General features: G+C 43.2%; 1 protein-coding gene across 1 annotated transcript in view; it reads left to right on the top strand.

Annotated features, from left to right (window-relative positions):
- Positions 1–24,858, top strand: part of LOC134907845 (FYN-binding protein 1-like) — a 225,038-nt gene that overhangs the window by 111,706 nt on the left and 88,474 nt on the right. The window contains exon 3 of the mRNA XM_063914822.1: positions 8,086–8,176. Within this exon, the coding sequence (XP_063770892.1) occupies positions 8,086–8,176 (91 nt within the window). The remainder of the gene's footprint in view (positions 1–8,085; positions 8,177–24,858) is intronic.

Raw genomic sequence — 24,858 nt, 5'->3', positions numbered from 1 at the left:
AATCTTCCCAGATGTCATATTGGATGCGTTTAATTTACCGGCTATCGAGATTCCGACGCCAGAATCCCAACAGCCGGCAATGCAGCCGGCTGTAGTTCTGGCACAACGGAGCTATTCCCACTAGTGGATGTCCACGAAACCCACAGATCGGGAAAAGATCCTGTGGTGAGCACAGCGAGCCACTCAGACCACAGCGTGGTGAGTGCAGCGAGCCCACAAGGGGACTCTTAGTGCTGGCCCCGCTGCCAGCATTTTGGCGGGTGGAATGCCGCTGACGGAATTTTGGCAGCCTGTATCTTGCCCGCGGGTAATCAATTCCAAACCCGTTATATTAACAACACATACTAAAATAGTATAATATAAATATAACATTTATTACCAAAAATTACTGTAAAATGTACTGTATTCCAAAGAAACCAATAGACATTTGAAACAATTATGAAAGAATCCTAAAGTTTGATCTGAGATTGACGCGTGCCGCAAGCAACTGGCAATTAAATATTGTTATTTGTGATTTTTATAGATTTTATTTTTCTATGTGTATTTTAAGGTTAAGTTGCATTTGTTCCACTACAAGAAAATGTATAAAATAGTTATCTCTCTATTAGATGGAGCTATAAACAGTACCCAGGCATTATTAAACTGTTAATTTAAATCTAATATACACCATAGGTTCTCAAACGCGGTCCTCAGGACCCCTGCGGGTGCACAGGTTTATTCATTACTCACTGACACATTTTAAAAGATCCACAGGTGGAGCTAATTACTTCACTTGTGGTTCTGTGAGGAGATCTGGAAAACATACACTTTGTGGGGTTCTGAAAACCGAGTTTTAGAACCTGCAATATACGCCATTGGTTTCAATTTAATATACACAATCCATACATCCCAACATAACCCATTCCAGGAGGGACAAAATGCTCTGTTTCTAGACTTCCTTCTTTATTTATGATTGCAATCACCTATGTTGAAATACCCTTCTTATCAATTAAATAGTTCAACACATGTGATGCCAATCATATATTTGGGGAGATGTACTGAGCCTTGAAAAGTGATAAATTTCACGGTGATAAAGTAACAGCCAATCAGCTCCTACCTGCCATGTAACAGGCTGGGCTTGAAAAATGACAGTTAGGAGCTAGTTGGCTGGTGCTTTATCACTGTGCAAGTAATCACTTTTCAAAGCTTAGTACATCTGGCCCATTAAGAGGGAAGTCCAGGTAGAGAGCATTTTGTCCCTCATCAATGGGTCATGTTGGGAGGCAGGGGCGGATTGGGAATTAAAAATGGCCCTGGAAATTTTCTGGGAAGCGGCCTCAAGTGGGTGGCACCTGGCGAGGGTGATAGGGAGATGCAGTAGGTGATGTCAGGAGTAGAGAGAGCGTGACAGGGAGAAGGTGACAGAGAGAGGTAGGGAGTGATGTGGAGAGTGTGACAAGCAGGGCGAGGCAGTGGGTGACAGGTAGAGACAGTTATTGTTAGGGAGAGGCAGAGGGCGACATCTGAGAGACAGAGTTTCGGGGAGAGATAGTGGGAGACAAAGAGGCAATGGGTGACAGGAGAGTGTGACATGGAGAGGCAATGGGTGATACCAGGGCATACCTCCCAACATGACCCTATCCAGGAGGGACAGAATGCTCTGCTCCTGGTCTTCCCTCTTAATTTGTGATTGCCGTCACCTGTGCTAAAACACCTTTCTTATCCATTAACCTGTTCAAAACAGGTGCCTGCAATCATAGATTGAGAGAAACGTTCCAGAAACAGAGCATTGTGTCCCTCCTGGAGAGGGTCATGTTGGGAGGTATGCCAGGGAGAGGCAGTGGGTGACAGGAAGAGGGAGATGGGAAGAGGAAGTGGGTGATGACAGGCAGAGGGTAACGGGGGGCAGATGTATTAACCTAAAGAAGTGATAAATCAGTAATAAGCTCAAGGTGATAATGCACCAGCCAATCATTACGGATTTGAAAAATGACAGTTGGGAGCTGACTGGCTGGTGTGTTATCACCTTGCACTTATCACTGCTTTATCCCTTCTCCAGGCTTAATACATCTGCCCCATGGAGAGACAGTGTGTGACAAGGAGAGGATGATGGGGAGATATAGTGGGTCACATGGAGAGGGTGAGGCAGAGGGTGATGGGGAGAGGCAGTTGGTGGGGGGAGGGGAGGCAGAGGGTGGCAGGGAGAGGTAGTTGGTGGAGGGAGGGGAGGCAGAGGGTGATATCTGGGAGAGGCAGAAAGTGACTGAGACAATGACAGATACATACCTCCCAACTTTTAGTATGTGACATTCGGGACCCTTGTGCGCTCTGTGAGCTGCTGGCATGCCCTCAGTCCCTCTGTCTGCTGTGAATAGACGCTGTGCGCATGCGGGTGAGATGAGCCTCCCAACTGCCAAACCCACCTCCGCCTGCGTGCGACAGCGGGACAGTCCCCAAAAAAGGGGGGTGATCCCAAGAAAATCGGGACATTTGGGAGGTATGCATACACATGACACAGCAATACATATAGTGATATACATTACAGTGAGACTACATGGGGAATACAAGTGATTTACAGGGGGACAATGGGCTGCATAGGGCTGCATTGTGATAGGATGACACTGGGCTGGATTGGAAGGGAGGCAGTGAGATGGTGATTGGAGGGAGGGGGTACACTAGGCTGAATGAGATAGGGGGGATGGGTGTGATATGTTAGATAGACTAAACGTAGGTCGACAGTGTCTAGGTCGACCACTATTGGTCGACAGTAAGTAAGTCGACGTGGTTTCTAGGTCAACAGGGACTCTAGGTCGACATGTAGCAGGTCGACATGAGGTTTTAAAAAAAAAAAAATGGTGTAGTTTTAATTTGGTGTAGAGTGAGCAGGAACCCCAATTAGTGCATCGTGTCCCCTCGCATGGCTCGCTTCGCTCGCCATTCTTCGGGCAAGGTGCCTCGATCTGCTACTGCTGCACTTGGCACAGGTTACCATTCCCTGACATGACAAAAGGTCGACATGAGTTTAAAAAAAAAAAAATTGGTGTCGTTTAAATTTGGTGTAGAGTGAGCGGGAACCCCAATTAGTGCACCATGTCCCCTCGCATGGCTCGCTTCGGGCAAGGTGCCTCGATCCGCTACTGCTGCGCTTGGCACAGGTTACCATTCCCAATTGAAGTCCACGTGGATCGTAAAGTATGACAAAGTTAAAAAAAAAAAAAAAAGGTGAAAAACTCATGTCGACCTTTTGTCATGTCGACCTAGTACATGTCGACCTAGAATCCCTGTCAACCTAGAAACCATTAAAACCTATTTACTGTCAACCAATACTGGTCGACCTAGACATTGTTGACCTAAGTCTTGTCGACCTAGAGACTGGATCCCAGGGGGACACTGACGGGACTTGCTGGGGGTTTCTAGGAGAGGGGCAGTGAGATTGCTGCAGTGGGCTGGTAGAGGATGGAAGGGAGGGAGACACTGGGATGAGGGAGTCAGTAATGGTGGCAGACAGGAACACTGGACTGCAGAAGGGGTAGACACTGGGATGAGCACTGACCTGGTGTTGTTGCTGGTGTCCCATTCCTGGCATGCCTGGTTCCATACGCTAGCTGTGCAGCACCGCGCTCTCACACAGCAGCCCCTAAGATGCGGCTGCTGCTGCGATCTGGCAAACTGGTGTTTCCGTGAGGTGGTTGCCAGCGATCACTGCCTCACCCTTGCGGTGCTGTGCAGTGTGGCCCTGTTTGCTGGGAGCCTGAGGAAAAGAGACGGCGTTGTGCCCAGCTTCGGTGTCTGTCTCAGGCAGCCACCATCAGCAAGAGGCTGACCTAGGGATGGTCATCGACCATCGATGATTAAAAATCATTGCTGCTTTATGGCCGATGTAGAATACTTTTGCCATCGATGGGGGAGAACCAGATGCTTTCCCTCCATCGATGGAAAGGTATAACCAAATACTTTTCTTTTTTTATATGGTGCCTGGACACGGAGCATAGCTCCGCCCCTGACACTTGCTAAGTCCGGACCCTGGTTTTTCATTGGTCCGCGGACCAGCCAGCACCTTTCAGTCGTTTGTGTACCATCGATGGTTATTGTCGATGGTATCATCGATGGACACCCCACCGATGGCCATCCCTAGGCTGCCCCTCCTACACACACACACACACACACACACACACACACACACGGACCGGCCTCCTGGGGAAAGTCCCAGTGAGTTCTACTGTCAATCCGGCCCTGTTGGGAGGTATGCACAATCTAATATCCCCCTCCCCTACCACCCATCCCCTGCACATACACACACCCCTCCCCCAGTCCCCCGTGTCTTAAATGCACGATCTTAATCCTTAGATAACTGACATACTAATTCTATTTATTGCATCTAATATCTTTCTTTGAAAGCCACAAATTTGTCTCTGAAAATGACGACAAATTCACATTCTTAGCCAATTATTTTTTGTTTTTTGTACTGTATGTATACACATAACTTTTATAGAACACAACTCACATTATGCCCAGTACTTTTTACTATTATTATATTTATTGCCTTAAAACGACTTATGTAAAATATTTTACTTTGTGCCCTCACAAATCAATTTTACATGGTGGTAGAAGAGGGTGATGTAAGCACAAGGACCAGTCACACACCATAATTCTTTGATCACAATTTGTGAATGGTCATCCTGCTCACATCTCTCACTTTCTCTATTTCACCAGTTTTCTATCGTGACTGTAAAAGAACAGGAGGAGCCTTGGAAGAAACATTTACATGTAACAGCCCCCTGGCATCGATCTATGACAAGGGGCAACTTATTAAAATCTTTTGCTAAGTGGTAGTGCAATCTAAGGGAACTCTGTTTTGAGCATTACACCGTTCTCTGCACTGAAGTCTTTCAAAAACTGATATATACAATAGATGGAGTCAACTCCATTTTTCTGTGGTGGGAGCCTTTTCTGTGAATCCACCCAGGAAATACTAGTCTGAAGAGGGAATAACCCAAGTGACGTTTAATGTATAAAATAAAAATGACTCTATCAAGACTATGACACCTTGGTTGGTAACAACATGTATAGCTAGGGGCAGGGCCTATGCTTAGCCATTTTAATGCTGGTCATTTGTTTACCAATATAGGGGGAGATTCAATTGCCTGACTTTTCCCGAAAGGCTGGTTAATGACTGTTAACTTCATGTGATAATGGGCGTTAACAGTGGTTATCGGGCGTTAACACATGGAATCCATGAAAAGTTCACAGATTCCAGAGATATTTTGTCACCTGCCAGAGGTGAAAAAAAGAAATGTGCACAGGTATTCCACCAATTCACATGTGATAAATTGTGGAAACTAAAAAGTGATTACACTCCTCATAAAATATAAAAGTGGTAGCTCCAACCCAGTTACTGTGAGTGATAGACAAAAATGTATAGCAAATACAGTGAACAGAGCACTTACATTCATATCAGGGAAAGTGGGACTCCTTTGCGCGGTGGAGCCGCGCGTGCTCGAAAAGAGTTGTGGCTTCTGAAAAGTCTGTAGCTTTACGGGACGTCACCACCAAAAGGTACGCATCCCCATTTTTGCCTCTGAAGGGGATTGCCCAGCGCTCTATAAGCTTCTGGACATGCCCCCAGTCCCTCTGTCTCCCGTGAATATCGCATGCGCACAGCGTCTATTCACCACTGCTGCAGTGTGTAACAGGAGACTCCTAACTGCCACCCCCCACACACGCCGCAGGACACTGCCACCTGCGGATGGGACAACAGGACAGTCCTTGGAAAACGGGACTGTTCCACGCAAATCGGGACTTATGCAATTATTAGTGTATAATTAATACAGTTGTGTGAAGTAACACCCTATATAAAGTGCAAGACGATTAGATTCCATAACTTTCATTTTTTCTTCGGTCACATGACTATCAAATGTAGATATGTGTAATAAAACAGAAATAGGACATAGTGGTCGCCATTTTAAACTGCATATTTTAAACAGCCATTTTATACTGCAAAGAAATACTGTGATTATCAATGCGGAACAATATAGTCCCAAATAAGAATCCTGCAAAAAAACAGGCTTCTTTCAATAAAAAGACACAGTTTTAATTACAGCAGTACACAAAAAAATGGCAGACAGCAAACGTACAAGATAATAAAATCAATATAGCTTATCTGTCCACTGGGGAAGTCCTGGGTAAACAGGGAGTCCCGCTGTGATTTGTCCTGTCCTTAGGACTTCATCAGGGGAATATAAGTGTGGGACAAGTCAAGCTTTTTATAGCAGAGACAAACGTGGTGACCTTCCTGCCCTGCTTCTGATTACGTATATAAATTATAATAGCTTAAAAGCAAGAAATAATATTGACCGCGTCATAAGAATAAATATAAATATCATGCAAATTACATACAATATGTTTAATGAGGTTAAAGGTGTCCAAACATGCTATAAAAGCAGTGTGATCGGCATCATTTCTGCTAGAGGATTCTGGGTGAGCCATGTAATTTCCACTCCAGGAAAAAAGTGCAGATAGAGGTCCTTAATCTTGATGCATACCCTCCATTTTACACATAAAAATCGGTACAAATTCGAAAATGGGGCGTGGTCATGGGTAAAGGGGGCGTGGTCACACCCATTTTCCTATACTTTCAATGGAAGTTTGGAGAGCCAAAAATCGGTACAGACTATAGGAAAAAGGTACTGTACTTGCCAAGACTATAGAAAAAAGGTACTGTACCTGCCAATACTATAGAAAAAAAGGTACTGTACCTGCCAAGACTATAGAAAAAAGGTACAGTTGGAGGGTAGGTTGATGTTATGTGGCTGTTGAGGGTCCAGATAGTAGCACTGATATATTGATGGTAATTCCAATGTAAATGGTGGTTCTGTGGGTCCGTGATTAAGCTGCACTTTGTAACTTCCGGTCATTGGAACGCATGGCAGCTATCTTTGTGCTCAGATTAATACTAACAGCGGCCATTTAAATCAAGTCCTCTTGCAGATAAGGGAAATAGCCATTTTGGAGAGTCCTTACTTGCGATATTTCAATGCACTGCCCATAATGAGAAGTTGGATGCTGTCCAAAAAAAAAGAGGCAAAAATATGAACAAATTTAGACAATCAGGTGCTGTTCAGATATGTATAATAACAGGTGACAGTATGGCAGCTTATGCATATAATACACAAAAAATGAATTCCAAATAAATTCAGATAAAAAAAAGTGATGTGCAAATCGGTCTCCTGAATGTCAAGATCACAACAGCAGGTATATTGACTGAATCCAATATATATAAATAAAGAGAGAGATAGAGAGAGAGAGAGAGACCAGGTATTGATGATAAGAATCACTGTCATACAGCACGGCACAAACAGGAACACAAACACCTCAAGATGAGGCACTAAATTGAAGTGTTTTCTTTGCTATTTCAAACTGCAGTGCCGTGCTGTATAATGGTGATTCTCATCATCAATACCTGCTCTCTATGCAAATTTGGAGCAAGGACACGCAGATGCAGGGATGTGCAGCGAGATAAATGGCTCAGGAGGCATTGGCTAGAGACAGGGACAGATTTACACAAAAATGAACCCAAGGGTTGATGTGGGCCTTATGCACAGGTGCAGTAGTTTATGCTTCTTAAAATTTGGTGCGTTTTGATCAGAGATGTGCAGAAAAAATAGACTGCCTCACCTACCATAGACATTTTACTCCAGAGTTTTGACTATAAAAGTTATTAGAACTGGACAAGTGGAATAGCCTCCCATCAGAGGTGGTAGAGGCTAATACAGTAGAGCAATTTAAGCATGCATGGGATAGACAAAAGGATATCCTTACAAAGAAATAAGGATCAATTAAGGTTTGAGGTAAAAATATGGTTAAAAAAAAGGGGCAGACTAGATGGGCCAAGTGGTTCTTATCTGCTGTCACATTCTATGTTTTAAAGAAGATATTCTTTGTATTTTTCCTATACTTTATGTAGTCAAAACTCTGGCGAATACATTAGTATGACAGGAAAGGTTCTGCCTCACCACTGTATGTCCAGCTCTGCAGCATGTCCACAGCGCAGTGCTCTGCATGTTATATTACCTGCAGCTATGTTTAATCTTTTCTTTTACGTTTCAGTCCCAAAAGACAGAACACAATTAACCACATCTCAATCCCAGCCTAACCTCACCACGTGTTATCCATCTTACGGTATTCGTAATTCAACAGGGTGAGTGCTGCTTTACTGCTTACTCATTTGCTATATACAGTAGAGGCTATATGTATAATACATTTAATACACTCAAATGAATACTCAATGTATACAATTTTGGGTAATGTTGGTTATATAGTGTACTGGGCTCTCTTTGATTGGAATGTAGATATTTATTATACCTAATACCAGTAACATAAAGTGTGTGCACACCGGAGATTTGTAGTAGGGTGCAATGTGCACAAAGAGCCCTATAGCTCCACACAATTAAATGCTGCATGCCATATTGGTTACGGCAAATCATTTTCCATAGATTGTTTTGAAACAATTTTCATGAAAAGTAGAGAGTAGGTGTTTGCTTTTGATCAAATTTTTTTTTACAGTGTGTCGAAGATCATTGGTTGTATACTGACCTTTCACTATAATTCCACAGTATTTTATTCAATGTGATAATGTGCTAATGACATTGCTATATCATCCAAAGTCCACTGAAAGATGTTGCATTTTAAATAATCAGTAGGTGGTTAATCATTTCAACAAATTTCCTGAGCCATAAATCTCATTATTAACAAGGAAACTTCTCTTTGTTGTGTTATGAAAAGCAAATATTTTTTTTAATATGCCAAGTACATCTTCTGCTGTACTGGCACACACTAATCTCTCACCAAAGTGTCAGGTGCATGTATAGTTGTTATTTGTAAGGCACAGAGCAGTCTGCCTACATAATGTTCATTCTATTATTCTGCAGGTTTCATGATGTCATTGAATAAGTCCATGGTGTTGTATGCATGTACGTGTGCTTCTGAAGTATGCTTTCTAGAGAAGTCATTTTGACAAATTATTATTATTAGTAGTAGTAGTGATCGGCGGTTAAGAGACCGCCGGTCACAATACCTCCCCCTACAACCCACTCACTCACAATCTCAAAGGTCGGCATGCCGAACAAAAGGGACTATTCCCACTCGTGGATGTCCACGACACCCATAGAGTGGGAATAGAACCTGCGGTTGCCACCGAGCCCTCTGCTGCCATTCTGCTGCCAGGATACTGGCATCGGTATGCTGATTGGCGGTCTCCTGACCGCCGGTCACGCATACCACACCCCAGTGTGCACCGGAAATTTTTCGGGTTTTGTGTTTTGGTTTTGTGTTCGGTTCCGCGGCCGTGTTTTGGGTTCGAACGCGTTTTGGCAAAACCTCACCGAATTTTTTTTGTCGGATTCGGGTGTGTTTTGGATTTGGGTGTTTTTTTCAAAAAACCCTAAAAAACAGCTTAAATCATTGAATTTGGGGGTCATTTTGATCCCATAGTATTATTAACCTCAATAACCATAATTTCCACTCATTTTCAGTCTATTCTGAACACCTCACACCTCACAATATTATTTTTAGTCCTAAAATTTGCACCGAGGTCGCTGGATGGCTAAGCTAAGCGACCCAAGTGGCCGACACAAACACCTGGCCCATCTAGGAGTGGCACTGCAGTGTCAGGCAGGATGGACCTTCCAAAAAATACTCCCCAAACAGCACATGACGCAAAGAAAAAAAGAGGCGCAATGAGGTAGCTGTGTGAGTAAGCTAAGCGACCCTAGTGGCCGACACAAACACCTGGCCCTTCTAGGAGTGGCACTGCAGTGTCAGGCAGGATGGCCCTTCCAAAAAATACTCCCCAAACAGCACATGACGCAAAGAAGAAAAAAAAGAGGCGCAATGAGGTAGCTGTGTGAGTAAGCTAAGCGACCCAAGTGGCCGACACAAACACCTGGCCCATCTAGGAGTGGCACTGCAGTGTCAGACAGGATGGCCCTTCCAAAAAATACTCCCCAAACAGCACATGACGCAAAGAAAAATGAAAGAAAAAAGAGGTGCAAGATGGAATTGTCCTTGGGCCCTCCCACCCACCCTTATGTTGTATAAACAGGACATGCACACTTTAACCAACCCATCATTTCAGCGACCGGGTCTGCCACACGACTGTGACTGAAATGACTGGTTGGTTTGGGCCCCCACCAAAAAAGAAGCAATCAATCTCTCCTTGCACAAACTGGCTCTACAGAGGCAAGATGTCCACCTCATCATCATCGTCCGATTCATCACCCCTTTCACTGTGTACATCCCCCTCCTCACAGATTATTAATTCGTCCCCACTGGAATCCACCATCTCAGATCCCCGTATACTTTCTGGAGGCAATTGCTGCTGGTGAATGTCTCCATGGAGGAATTGATTATAATTCATTTTAATGAACATCATCTTCTCCACATTTTCTGGAAGTAACCTCGTACGCCGATTGCTGACAAGGTGAGCGGCGGCACTAAACACTCTTTCGGAGTACACACTGGAGGAAGGGCAACTTAGGTAGAATAAAGCCAGTTTGTGCAAGGGCCTCCAAATTGCCTCTTTTCCCTGCCAGTATACGTACGGACTGTCTGACGTGCCTACTTGGATGCGGTCACTCATGTAATCCTCCACCATTCTTTCAATGGTGAGAGAATCATATGCAGTGACAGTAGACGACATGTCAGTAATCGTTGGCAGGTCCTTCAGTCCGGACCAGATGTCAGCATCAGCAGTCGCTCCAGACTGCCCTGCATCACCGCCAGCGGGTGGGCTCGGAATTCGTAGCCTTTTCCTCGCACCCCCAGTTGCGGGAGAATGTGAAGGAGGAGATGTTGACAGGTCGCGTTCCGCTTGACTTGACAATTTTCTCACCAGCAGTTCTTTGAACCCCTGCAGACTTGTGTCTGCCGGAAAGAGAGATCCAACGTAGGTTTTAAATCTAGGATCGAGCACGGTGGCCAAAATGTAGTGCTCTGATTTCAACAGATTGACCACACGTGAATCCTGGTTAAGAGAATGAAGGGCTCCATCCACAAGTCCCACATGCCTAGCGGAATCGCTCTGTTTTAGCTCCTTCTACAATGCCTCCAGCTTCTTCTGCAAAAGCCTGATGAGGGGAATGACCTGACTCAGGCTGGCAGTGTCTGAACTGACTTCATGTGTGGCAAGTTCAAAGGGCAGTAGAACCTTGCACAACGTTGAAATCATTCTCCACTGCGCTTGAGACAGGTGCATTCCACCTCCTTTGCCTATATCGTGGGCAGATGTATAGGCTTGAATGGCCTTTTGCTGCTCCTCCATTCTCTGAAGCATATAGAGGGTTGAATTCCACCTCGTTACCACCTCTTGCTTCATATGATGGCAGGGCAGGTTCAGGTTTTTTTGGTGGTGCTCCAGTCTTCTGTATGTGGTGCCTGCACGCCGAAAGTGGCCCGCAATTCTTCTGGCCACCGACAGCATCTCTTGCACGCCCCTGTCGTTTTTTAAATAATTCTGCACCACCAAATTCAAGGTATGTGCAAAACATGGGACGTGCTGGAATTTGCCCAGATGTAATGCACGCACAATATTGCTGGAGTTGTCCGATGCCACAAATCCCCAGGAGAGTCCAATTGGGGTAAGCCATTCTGCGATGATCTTCCTCAGTTGCCGTAAGAGGTTTTCAGCTGTGTGCGTATTCTGGAAAGCGGTGATACAAAGCGTAGCCTGCCTAGGAACGAGTTGGCGTTTGCGAGATGCTGCTACTGGTGCCGCCGCTGCTGTTCTTGCAGCGGGAGGCAATACATCTACCCAGTGGGCTGTCACAGTCATGTAGTCCTGAGTCTACCCTGCTCCACTTGTCCACATGTCCGTGGTTAAGTGGACATTGGGTACAACTGCATTTTTTAGGACACTGGTGAGTCTTTTTCTGACGTCCGTGTACATTCTCGGTATCGCCTGCCTAGAGAAGTGGAACCTAGATGGTATTTGGTAACGGGGGCACACTACCTCAAGAAATTGTCTAGTTCCCTGTGAACTAACGGCGGATACCGGACGCACGTCTAACACCAACATAGTTGTCAAGGCCTCAGTTATCCGCTTTGCAGCAGGATGACTGCTGTGATATTTCATCTTCCTCGCAAAGGACTGTTGGACAGTCAATTGCTTACTGGAAGTAGTACAAGTGGTCTTCCGACTTCCCCTCTGGGATGACGATCGACTCCCAGCAGCAACAACAGCAGCGCCAGCAGCAGTAGGCGTTACACTCAAGGATGCATCGGAGGAATCCCAGGCAGGAGAGGACTCGTCAGACTTGCCGGTGACATGGCCTGCAGGACTATTGGCTTTCCTGGGTAAGGAGTAAATTGACACTGAGGGAGTTGGTGGTGTGGTTTGCGCGAGCTTGGTTACAAGAGGAAGGGATTTACTGGTCAGTGGACTGCTTCCGCTGTCGCCCAAAGTTTTTGAACTTGTCACTGACTTATTATGAATGCGCTGCAGGTGACGTATAAGGGAGGATGTTCCGAGGTGGTTAACGTCCTTACCCCTATTTATTACAGCTTGACAAAGGCAACACACGGCTTGACACCTGTTGTCCGCATTTCTGTTTTAATACTTCCACACTGAAGAGCTGATTTTTTTGGTATTTTCACCAGGCATGTCAATGGCCATATTCCTCCCACGGACAACAGGTGTCTCCCCGGGTGCCTGACTTAAACAAACTACCTCACCATCAGAATCCTCCTTGTCAATTTCCTCCCCAGCGCCAGCAACACCCATATCCTCATCCTGGTGTACTTCAACACTGACATCTTCAATTTCACTATCAGGAACTGGACTGCGGGTGCTCCTTTCAACACTTGCAGGGGGCGTGCAAATGGTCGAAGGCGCAAGCTCTTCCCGTCCAGTGTTGGGAAGGTCAGGCATCGCAACCGACACAATTGGACTCTCCTTTGGGATTTGGGATTTCGAAGAACACACAGTTCTTTGCTGTGCTTTTGACGCAAGTCTTTTCTTTTTTCTAGCGAGAGGATGAGTGCTTCCATCCTCATGTGAAGCTGAACCACTAGCCATGAACATAGGCCAGGGCCTCAGCCGTTCCTTGCCACTCCGTGTCGTAAATGGCATATTGGCAAGTTTACGCTTCTCCTCAGACGCTTTTAATTTAGATTTTTGGGTCATTTTTTTACTGATCTTTTGTGTTTTGGATTTTACTTGCTCTGTACTATGACATTGGGCATGGGCCTTGGCAGACGACGTTGATGGCATTTCATCGTCTCGGCCATGACTAGTGGCAGCAGCTTCAGCTGGAAGTGGATCTTGATCTTTCCCTATTTTTTTAACCTCCACGTTTTTGTTCTCCATATTTTGCGCACAACTAAAAGCCACCACAGGTACACAATGTAGATGGATGGATAGTATAGTATTACTTATACTTATGGACGACGAGTGCACTGACGACACAGACGTAGGTACAGCCGTGGCCTACCGTACTGCTGCTTAGTGCTTATATATATAATATACTGTATAACGGACCTGGTGGACACGGTCAGCAGACTGCTAAACTAGTATGAAGAAAGAAAAAAAAAACACCACAGGTATACAATGTAGATGGATGGATAGTATAGTATTACTTATACTTATGGACGACGAGTGACGACACAGAGGTAGGTACAGCCGTGGCCTACCGTACTGCTGCTTAGTGCTTATATATATAATATACTGTATAACGGACCTGGTGGACACTGTCAGCAGACTGCTAAACTAGTATGAAGAAAGAAAGAAAAAAACACCACAGGTATACAATGTAGATGGATGGATAGTATGGTATTACTTATACTTATGGACGACGAGTGACGACACAGAGGTAGGTACAGCCGTGGCCTACCGTACTGCTGCTTAGTGCTTATATATATAATATACTGTATAACGGACCTGGTGGACACTGTCAGCAGACTGCTAAACTAGTATGAAGAAAGAAAAAAAAAAACACCACAGGTATACAATGTAGATGAATGGATAGTATAGTATTACTTATACTTATGGACGACGAGTGACGACACAGAGGTAGGTACAGCCGTGGCCTACCGTACTGCTGCTTAGTGCTTATATATATAATATACTGTATAACGGACCTGGTGGACACTGTCAGCAGACTGCTAAACTAGTATGAAGAAAGAAAAAAAAAACACCACAGGTATACAATGTAGATGGATGGGGATAGTATAGTATTACTTATACTTATGGACAACGAGTGCACTGACGACACAGAGGTAGGTACAGCCGTGGCCTACCGTATTGCTGCTTAGTGCTTATATATATAATATACTGTATAACGGACCTGGTGGACACTGTCAGCAGACTGCTAAACAAACTAGCATGAAGAAAGAAAAAAAAAACACCACAGTGTTTTTCAGGCAGACAAACGTATACTGGACTGGTGGTCACTGTCAGCAAAACTGTGCACTGTACTCCTGCTATAACTGCTCCCCAGTCCCCACAATTAGGCAGTGTGAGCAGTGCACTCAGAGTCAGCACAGATATATCATGCAGCAGTGCAGCACACTGAGTGAGCACAGATATGGTGGAGCGTTTTTTTTCTGGCAGAGAAACAAAGGATTAAAATCACTGGTGGTATAATCAAAACCCTGCACTGTACTCCCTAACAGCTGCTCCCCGTCCCCAATCCTCCCCACAATTATAACAATGTCACTTAGTCTTTTCTATTACGGAGAGGACGCCAGCCACGTCCTCGCCCTATCAATCTCAATGCACGTGTGAAAATGGCGGCGACGCGCGGCTCCTTATATAGAATCCGAGTCTCGCGAGAATCCGACAGCGGGATGATGACGTTCGGGCGCGCTCGGGTTAACCGAGCAAGGCGGGAGGATCCGAGTCGCTCGGACCCGTGTAAAAAAAAGTGAAGTTCGGGCGGGTTCGGATTCCGAGGAACCGAACCCGCTCATCACTAAGTAGTACTAATAATAATAATTAGAATAATTAGAATAAACACTAGCATTCATATAGTGAAAGCCCATATACTGTTTATTTACAGATGGGGACAAACACAGTAATCAAACAAGAATGATTAATAACAGACAGAGCAGTAACAGTTTGATACAGATTGCATTTTCATCTAGCCAGTCCGCAATGGGGAAATGTGCTGTGTGCGTTATACTTTACCTTGTGCACCAGCAAGCGGGACTTTCCTTCTCCGCAGCACCATCATCACACTCACATCTTTTCTACTGGGAAGATGGTGTTGTGGAGGAGGAGGGTCCCACTTGACAAAGTAGATAGTTCTCAGTTAAACTGAGAAACCAAACATATGCCCATATTTATCAAGCCTTGAAGAGTTACAAATTGCGCAGTGATAAAGTACCAACCAACAAACTCCTAACTGTCATTTTAAACACTGTGGGGTTTATTTACTAAGCCTTGGATGCAGATAACGTGGACGAAGATAAAGTACCAGCCAATCAGTTCCTAACTGTCATGTCACAGGTTGGGTTTGAAAACTGACAGGAGCTGATTGGCTAGTACTTTATCTCTGTCCACTTTATCTCCATCCAAGGCTTAGTAAATAGACCCCACAGTCTGTAACATGACAGTTAGAAGCTGATTGGTTGGTACTTTATCACAGTGCAATGTATCACTCTCCAAGGCTTAACAGATCTGGGCCATAATGTACAACTGCTAAATAAAATACTGTAGTGGTATTAATTGCATAAACAGCAGAGAGAGCATCTGGGATCATGCAGCCTTTGGACAGAGCTGTTGAACAGCAGGTGGGCATAGTGGGTTCTTCAGTATCTATCGCTATCCATCCAACATTGCAATATGTAACAGTATTAGGATAAAAATAGGTGGCGGAGAGCATAGAACAGTTATGAGTTAGTGATACCACATTGATGGTTGCTTCTTGTGTGGTTTTGATTGCTTCCCCTAATGGTAATGGGTAATGCAACAAACTAAAATGTACTATGCTTATTGTTATTGTTGATTTGGTTGTTCTTCTTTTTCTCCCCTTCTTTCTTTTCTCTTTCTCCCCTTTTTTCCGAGTCATGCATGTCCGGGTCCTGGTCTAGACCTTGTATGTCAATGTCAACTCCCACGTGCTCTGCTTGCTGGGATGGAGCAAGTGACCCATATTTATTAATCAAACTGTTTGCAATACCCATCAGAACTGGCATAGGATGACACAAACACAGGTACCTAATTTAAAATTCCCACAATTTACTTCAAATTCCTACAGGTTCTTGCCATGGAACGTTGCTGGCCTGAATTCAGCTGTCAAAAGACGTAGAGTTCTCACACACCTAAAACGTGCACACCCAGACATCATTTTTTTTACAAGAGACTTACTGGTTAAAAAAATCGACTTCCACTTTAAAAAGTCCTTAGTTGGGAGAATGTATTTTGTTCTCTTATTGCAAGAAAACACGAAGAGTAGCAATCTAATTTGCTAGGAACCTCGATTATGAAGTAACTAAAACCATAGCTGACACAGAGGGCAGAAACCTCAAGCTCAATGTAACGATACATGGCGAACAATTAACATTGCTCAACCTCTATGCCCCTAACTCATCTAATTTCACATTCTATCAATCCATTTCCAACTTGTTAATGCAATATGCTACACCTAACTTAATTGTTGGAGGAGATATGAACTCACTACATGATGCTCACTTGGATCATTCCAATTCTCCAATGACTCCATCTTCTAATAACAGAGAAGGCATATCTTTTTTATGCTCTCTACATGCACTACTGGATGTCTGGAATGGTTCTAGCAGAGAATATACATATCTTTCGAGATACCTTTATAAGACTAGACTATATTTTGATGAAAGAATCCTTCTTCACACGGGTCACCCATACCCTCATAGATAACATTGTAATCTCAGACCATGCTCCTGTATTGTGTGACAGAGAAAGGAGGAATCCCCTTCGCACTTTTAAATTATGGCGATTTCCGATGTATTTATCTCAAAATGAAGATTTCTTAGAAAATGTGGGGTTACCCAAACTGACAGTACAACAGAGAGAATGCCTAAATAGTTCAATCATGGAACAAGAAATTCTCACAGCCATGGACTCCCTCAAAATTAATAAAGCACTGGGCCCAGATGGTTTTAATGCCAATTATTATAAAATCCTAAAAACTGACATCCCGACACTTCTCACTTTATTCCAACAAATATTTGATGGGAAAATTGTTTACCCATCATTCAATGAGGCCATAATGCTTTTATTACCTACACCAGATAAGGACACTTCTCTAATGGAGTCTTATAGACCAATTGCATTGTTGAATCACGATACAAAATCTTAGCCAGAATACTATCTACCAGACTACAGGATTTGATGCCAACTCTCTTAACACCACACCAATTGGGCTTTACGATGGGGCGTCATTCTGTCCTGGGAATCCGCTCAGCTATAGCTGTACTAACCTCCTCACCAGCAAATACTCTTTCGTCAACTGTGATATAAAGTTTGGACGCCGAGACAAAATTTTATGGGAATATCTGTTCAAGGTCCTGAACTATAGAGAATTTGGAATTGGAACCACCTTTGTAGAGATGCTCAAATATCTCTACCTAGAACCTAGCACCAGATTGTTGGTCAATGGCCTTCTCGGCAAGTCTTTACTGATGCAGCAAGGGGCAAGTCAAAGTTGTCCATTGTCACCTTTGCTGTTCAACCTAGCATTGGATCCTTTACTATGTTTCTTACAACAACCTTTCAGGGGCCAAAGATTGGGAATCAAGAATTAAAACTGCAGGCCTTTGCTGATGATCTGTTACTTTTTGTCTCTAATCTGGAGGACAGCCTGGAACCCCTGTTTGAAATACTTAATTATTATGGCTCAATCTCGGGATTTAAGATACATTTATCTAAGTTGACAGCAATGGCCTTGGTTAATCGTCCCTATAAACCTGCCAGCCCTCTAGGGGAACTGCGGTGGGCCTTTTCCCAAGTACAGTACTTGGGAGTAAAACTAACCAAAAATATACAAGACTTGTATTGTGTGAATATAACCCCGCTTATTGCAAAACTTGGTACAGAATTAGAAGGGTGGCAACACCTCTAGTTGTCGTATTTGGGAAGAGCCAATTTAATCAAACTTATTACTTTTCCAAAATTACTTTACCCACTGCAAGTTCTCCTGCTCATACTCACTTTAACAGACGAAAAGAAAACTATAGAATTATTCCGGAACTTTATATGGTCTAAGAAAAGACCAAGAATCAGTTAAAAAATATAAAAAAAAAACAGGGAGGAGGGAGGAATACATTTCCCTAAAGTTAAACTTTATAATCTGGCAGCCACTTGTAGATACATCAAAGACTGGCTCAATAAGACAGACCAATATGCCAATCATACCATTAAAAAACAATTTCTCCCGAACCTTGCCCTGACCTGCTTTTTACATTTATCTAAACAAGACATTCCTGCACATTTATTGGAAAAACCATTATTAACGTTGACATAGTCGACCTGGCACACAATACGTAATAAAGCCAAACTTCCCACTTTATACTCATTACATCTTCCCTTTTTAGGCAATAATAATTTTCAACACGGTATGGCAACACATTTAGGTCATGGCATGATCAGGGAATACGCGCAGTTAGACACCTCGCAAACTTGAACACAAAAAAGCCTCTTATTTATGCACAAGCAAAATCTCGTTGTGACTTTTACTATTGTGTAACTTGGCCTTTCTCCAGGCACAACATTACACTAATAAGGTAATACGTTTTTTAAATGAGGAGGACTGGCGTAATCAACTGGATGACGCCTTACTAAATGTGAGTTACTCCAAGAAAGCCATAACTTATTTTCCTAAAATATAGATAATATCCTATCATATGGGTCACTTTCGAACGTATTACTAAATGGCAGTCACACTTTCCAAACTTAGAGGTGAAGGATATTTTAAAAACCCTACTGTACTCTATTAAAACAATATCAGCCACATCATATAGAGATATGTTCTTAAAAAATTTCTACAGAGGTTACTTATCTCCACACCACTGTCATTTAATAGGTTTGACCAACACGTCCAAATGTCATAAATGTAACTGTCTCAAAGCAACTTTGTACCATTGCTTATGGGAATGTCCCAAGATTCAGTGTTTTTGGCTCATAATAAGAAAGTTTACAGTGGACCATTTGGTGAATTTTCTAATACTGTTCATTTCCTCGGTAGCCAAAAAATGCATATTACAGCAGTGGATTTCTTCCACACCCCTATCACTTAAAGAAAAATTTATTAAAATGTTCAAACTTGAATGGACTGAAACTACATTTCACAAGGATTCCCAAACTGAAAAATTATTTTCAATATGGGAGTTACATAGACACCTTACCCATAGAAACCAAACAGCATATACATAAATGTTTCCGAATGACCCTTTGGTATGAAACGAGAATATACATACAAGACCCACCTATCTCTCTGAATTGGATTACAGAAGATGACTTGAACATGCATGGCTTCCACCCTTTTTCTCCCCCTACCTTTCCCTTTTCCATTTCCTTTCTTCCCTTCCTTACTCTCCAACGCCTCTATCTTCTTATGACCTTTTTCTTTTCTTTTTTCTTTACTCTTTTCATTTTCTCTTTTACCCCCCTTATTCTCTTTTTCTTCCTTCTTAGTTTTACCTTACAATTTGTCCTTTACATTCAATCAAAATTTCATAATATCTGGTATTTTTGATCTTAACTTATTCAAATTTGTTTTGTGGTTTAAAATAGCCATCAGAGATTTTCAATTGATCAATATTCAGGTATGCAATAACTATGTTCATAAGAAATCTCTAATATATATCTGTTTAAAAGTATACTATTTTACCACAAAAAAAAAACACCATGAGACCATATTTGGAAGGACAATATTGTTGTTTAATTGACATCTGAATGTAATTCTCTTTTTTTTTTTTACAACACAAAAACGGATACATGTATCTCTATTGTCATACCTGGAGGAAGAAAATATTTGAAAATGTATGCAATAATTATTTTCTGCACTGTTCAATTGTTGAATTCTATTGTATAATTTGCAATAAAAACACTTTTGAAAAAACAAGTAAAAAGAACAGTTATGAGTCAAAGATAACAACAAGGCAGAGAGATCAGGGGTAGGGTTTATTATTTGGAGATGTCAAGAAGGTGGTTTCTATTATCTAGAGGGAAACAAATAATGAAGTAGACAAAAGTAAATGCCATTTAAGAAAAAAATAATTGTTTTCTTGCTAAGCATAGAGGAGTTACATAGAAAATTACCCCTATTAGGTATACAGTAGTATACAAAGTTTACTGAAGTTACTATGATTGCTGAATCAATCTTTACCCCTCAGACCAATTAAAAATCAATCTGATTCCAGAGTACGAATTTTGTCCTTAAGACTAAGGGGGTAATTCAGACCTGATCGTAGATGTGCATTTTTTCGCACATCTACAATCAAATTCTTAGACATGCGAGGGGACGCCCAGCACAGGGCAAGTCCACCCCGCATGCCAGATTCAGCCCCCCCCCAAGACATGCAAAAGCATTGCATGTTTCGAGTAGCCCTCTGCCTACGCAGCCTAGCTGCGAAGGAAGGTGGCTACCCACCAAGTTTTGGGTCGGAGCAGCTCCGTGTGATGTCATGCAGTTGCCATGGCCCTCCCTGCAAACAGTCTGGACAATGCAAATGCCCCCCCCCCCCCCCAACGCTGAGTCGATGCCCCTTTAATGGTGCTGCGACGCCCCCTCCAACCCTGTAAATGCCTCTGCCTGTCAATCGGGCCGAGGCGATCGCGCAAGTTAGATGCCATTGCATCTCAATGTGTGCACATGCGCATTGCGACTACTGCATGTGCGCACACTTCACCATCCTTCAGCCTACAACCACTGTCATAGCAGGATCCAGGTCTGAGACGGCCCCTAAGGTTTGAGATTGTGTGTTTCAGCCAGGTTCTAACAGCACTGTACTCAAACTATAGAATAGCCTCGACTTGCAAGACAGATGACAGTCATTTTTTCATCTCTAAACTGGAACAGCGACAGCCAATTCATTCAGCTTCATAGATACATATGTTAAAATCATATAAAACATGTAAAAAATTATCTGTGGATCTTTCGATCAATAATGTGTATATTTCTACATCCTTTATAGAGTTAAACCTAGGAGACTTAGGGCCTACTTCAGCTTCAGTTGCAGTTTTGTGAAAAATCATAATACTACAACTCTTTTCTTTAACGTGTGGGGGGCGGCCAGCACAGGTCAAGGCCGCCCCGCATGCCGGGTCCTGTCCCCCACTAACATGTGAGCGCATCGCTATACAGCAATGTGCTCGTGTGATTAAGGTAGTTCCCTGCGTATGCAATCAGAGAGCCATCCTTTGGGTTGCACACGCAGCCACTGCGGCCTTCCCCAGCAACAGTCCAGACACGCCTGCGTTATCTGGACTGTGCCCCTTAAATGGAGCGCCGACACCCACAAAATGCAGTGTCAACATCCAATTCCCACGCCCCTGAATAAAACCTTGCTGAAGCAGCAGGGTGATACTCTACCTTGGAAACACTGTCCCGTTGTAGTAAGTAAAGACTTACCACATTGCTAGGCCAATCTGGGGATATGCGGAGATCGGGTAGATGGATATCACATGAGGACTGGCAGGGCTGCTATCAGATATTGTGGGGCCCTGGACTGGTTAATAGGCAGGGTCTCCTGAAGCCCCCCACCCCCACCCCACACACACACATCATATTACCCATGGGGGGGGGGGGGGAGAAAGCGAGAGGAAGAGTTAGAGAATAAAGAGAGGGAATGGAAGGCAATGGTAAAGAGAAACAAGTACTAAAAAGGAAAGAAAGAGGAGAAATACAGAAAGATCAGAGAGGGAGGAGGAATAGAGAGAGACACGTGAGAGAAAGGAGAAATGTGGGAGACCAGAGACAGAGAGGAGGAATAGGGGGAGACGTGCAAGAGAGTGAAGGGAAAAAGGACAGATCGGAGAGAGAGAGGAAGAATAGGGGCAGATGGAAGAAAGAGAAGAAATAGGAGGAGATGGAAAAGGGAGAGAGAGAGGAGAAATAAGGGGAGACAGGAGAAAGAGAGGAGAAATAGGGGAAGACAGGAGAAAGAGGAGGAATAGGAGCAGATGGGAGAGAGAGGAGCAATAGGAGGAGATGGAAGAGAGAGGGAAGGAATAGGGAGAGTCAGGAGAGAGAGGGGCAATGGGGAAGTTGGAAGAGAGAGAGGAGAAATAGGAGGAAAAAGAAAGACAGAGGAGGAATGGGGGAGATGGGAGAGATGAGGAATAGAAGCAGATGGGAGAGACAGAGGAGGAATAGTAGCAGATGGGAGAAAGAGAGGAGGAATAGTTGGAGACGAGAGAGAGACGAGGAATAGGGGGAGACTGGAGAGAGAGAGAGAGAGAGAGAGAGAGAGAGAGAGAGAGAGAGAGAGAGTGGAGGAATAGGGGGAGATGGGACAGAGAGAAGGAATAGGAGGAAATGGGTGAGAGAGGAGTAATTGAGAGAGAGAAGGAATAGGGGGGAATGGGAGAGAGAAGGAATAGGACAGTAGTAGCCAACCCTGGTCCTCGTGAGCAGTTCACGTTTTCCAGTTCGCCTGGCAGGTGCACATCTGCAGTTATTATGAACAGTCACATTTTAAAAGATTCACAGGTGGAGCTAATCACTTAACTTGTGATTCTGTGAGGAGACCTGGAAAATGTGCACTGTTGGTAACTCTCGAGGACCAGGGTTGGCTACCCCTGGAATAGGGTATTCAATTGCAGGCCATTTCCATCTGTTTTTAAAGGCATTTTTAACAATGCCTTTTCACTTTTTTTTTAAGTGAAAACTCATTGGGCGAAAAATGCCTCAAAATCGATGACAATGGGCCGCGTTTTCGAAGGACAATGCGTGGTTTTGCCAATCCACATGTTTTCCACCCCTGCTAACTGTTATTAACAATGGGGAAGCTACAGTATAGTCAGTGCTATCGCTTGACAATAGCACCTTAGCTAAAGCACGCCTCCATATGGCTTTTTAACAATTACCCCCCCTGTGTGCAAGTTTTTTACAACTGTCATATTTAAATAAAATTCCTCAAACTGTTTTCTGACTTTACATTGTCAACAGTTACGTATTGTGCCTGGCAAAGCCATTGCCACATAGGATGTAGGAAATTCAGCAATTGCATGTGTGTGAAACTCTTTTTACAATAAATGCGGTACATTTGGTTCTCTCTGTTCCTCATTCTGTAAATGATGTGTAATAGGATTCTGATTTTCATTGTCTAATTCATAAAATGTTCTAATCTGCTTTGCTATCTACATAATGCACATGTAGAATTCTTGTTTTTAAATATATAGTTGATATTTGATACTGATGTAGGAGAAAATACATTTACATAATTTTGAGAATTAATTACACGTCTGGAAATCACCATACAAACAGAATGAACACAGCAATGTTTATGATATAATTTGTCATGATTTTATAAATTACTTAAAAGGAACTTTCTTTGGTGTGGGTCCAGTTAAATTTGAGCACAAACATATTTTTTTCTGCAGCTTTTTATTAGCTTCTGACCATGCATTACAGGGGCAAACACAGGTTTTCTAGAAGGGGGTTTCCAAATGCATTCGACAATCTCCCACTCTGCGGAACATTGGTGCAAGAGTGGGAGTCTGGGGGAGCCATAGAAGAACCTAGTACTGACCCTGGACATTAATGTACACATTGGTCTTTTTATACACTGGAAACGGGATATAGTATTTATATTTAACACCATATATGGGGCCTAATTCTGAGTTGATCGCAGCAGCAACTTTGTTAGCAATTGGGCAAAACCATGTGCACTGCAGGGGGGACAGATACAACATGTGCAGAGAGAGTTAGATTTGGGTGAGGAAAATTCAAACTGAAATCTAAATTGCAGTGTAAAAATAAAGCAGCCAGTATTTACCCTGCACAGAAACAAAATAACCCACCCAAATCTAACTCTCTCTGCAAATGTTATATCTGCGCCCCCCCCCCCCCCCCCCCCTGCAGTGCACATGGTTTTGCCTAATTGCTAACAAACTTGCTGCTGCGATCAACTCAGAATTACCCCCATGGTCTATAGTATAGGCTGTTTCAAACATATTTAACTAATATAAATAAGTGGTGGTTAAACATCCCATATTAAATAAATATATTAATATACTATAATAGAAGGGGAACCAGTAGAGACAGAACTGCAATTTCTAAGCACACCTTCTCCCACATCATGGCAAGGCACCTGTCCCTTCTTCCTGGCAGCTACTCGTCAGTACAGTGCACTGATTGAGGACTGCGATCCACACATAGCAAACTTGGTAGGAGAAGCTGCTACCACTTGGCATGTGCAGCAGCTCTGCTCTGTCCCATAAACTGCATGTTGTGGTGGAAGCTCTAGTAATCATTTTATATACTATTGCTATTTTCATAATTTGAGTCACTGATCAAGAGAAGGGGGGTTTCTGGGCAACTGGAACCCTCCCCTTCCCCCCTCACACCCCACCCCCACAATTACTTATGCATTAAAGGGCTAATTCTGATTCATACAGTGGCCTGAATACTTTAAAGTTTTTTTAACATACAGTAGTCGCGTCTGCCCTACTCCTGGTGTACAGGCGTATGTCGGTACAGGTTGAGTATCCCATATCCAAATATTCCGAAATACGGAATATTCCAAAATACAGACTTTTTTGAGTGAGTGAGATAGTGAAACCTTTGTTTTTTGATGACTCAATGTACACAAACTTTGTTTAATACACAAAGTTATTAAAAATATTGTATTAAGTGACCTTCAGGCTGTGTGTATAAGGTGTATATGAAACATAAATGCATTCTG

Source organism: Pseudophryne corroboree, chromosome 1 (assembly GCF_028390025.1).
Source record: "Pseudophryne corroboree isolate aPseCor3 chromosome 1, aPseCor3.hap2, whole genome shotgun sequence".
In the NCBI taxonomy this organism is placed as follows: domain Eukaryota; kingdom Metazoa; phylum Chordata; class Amphibia; order Anura; family Myobatrachidae; genus Pseudophryne; species Pseudophryne corroboree.
Note: the sequence above shows the minus strand (reverse complement) of the source record. Positions and strands in the feature narration are given on the sequence as shown.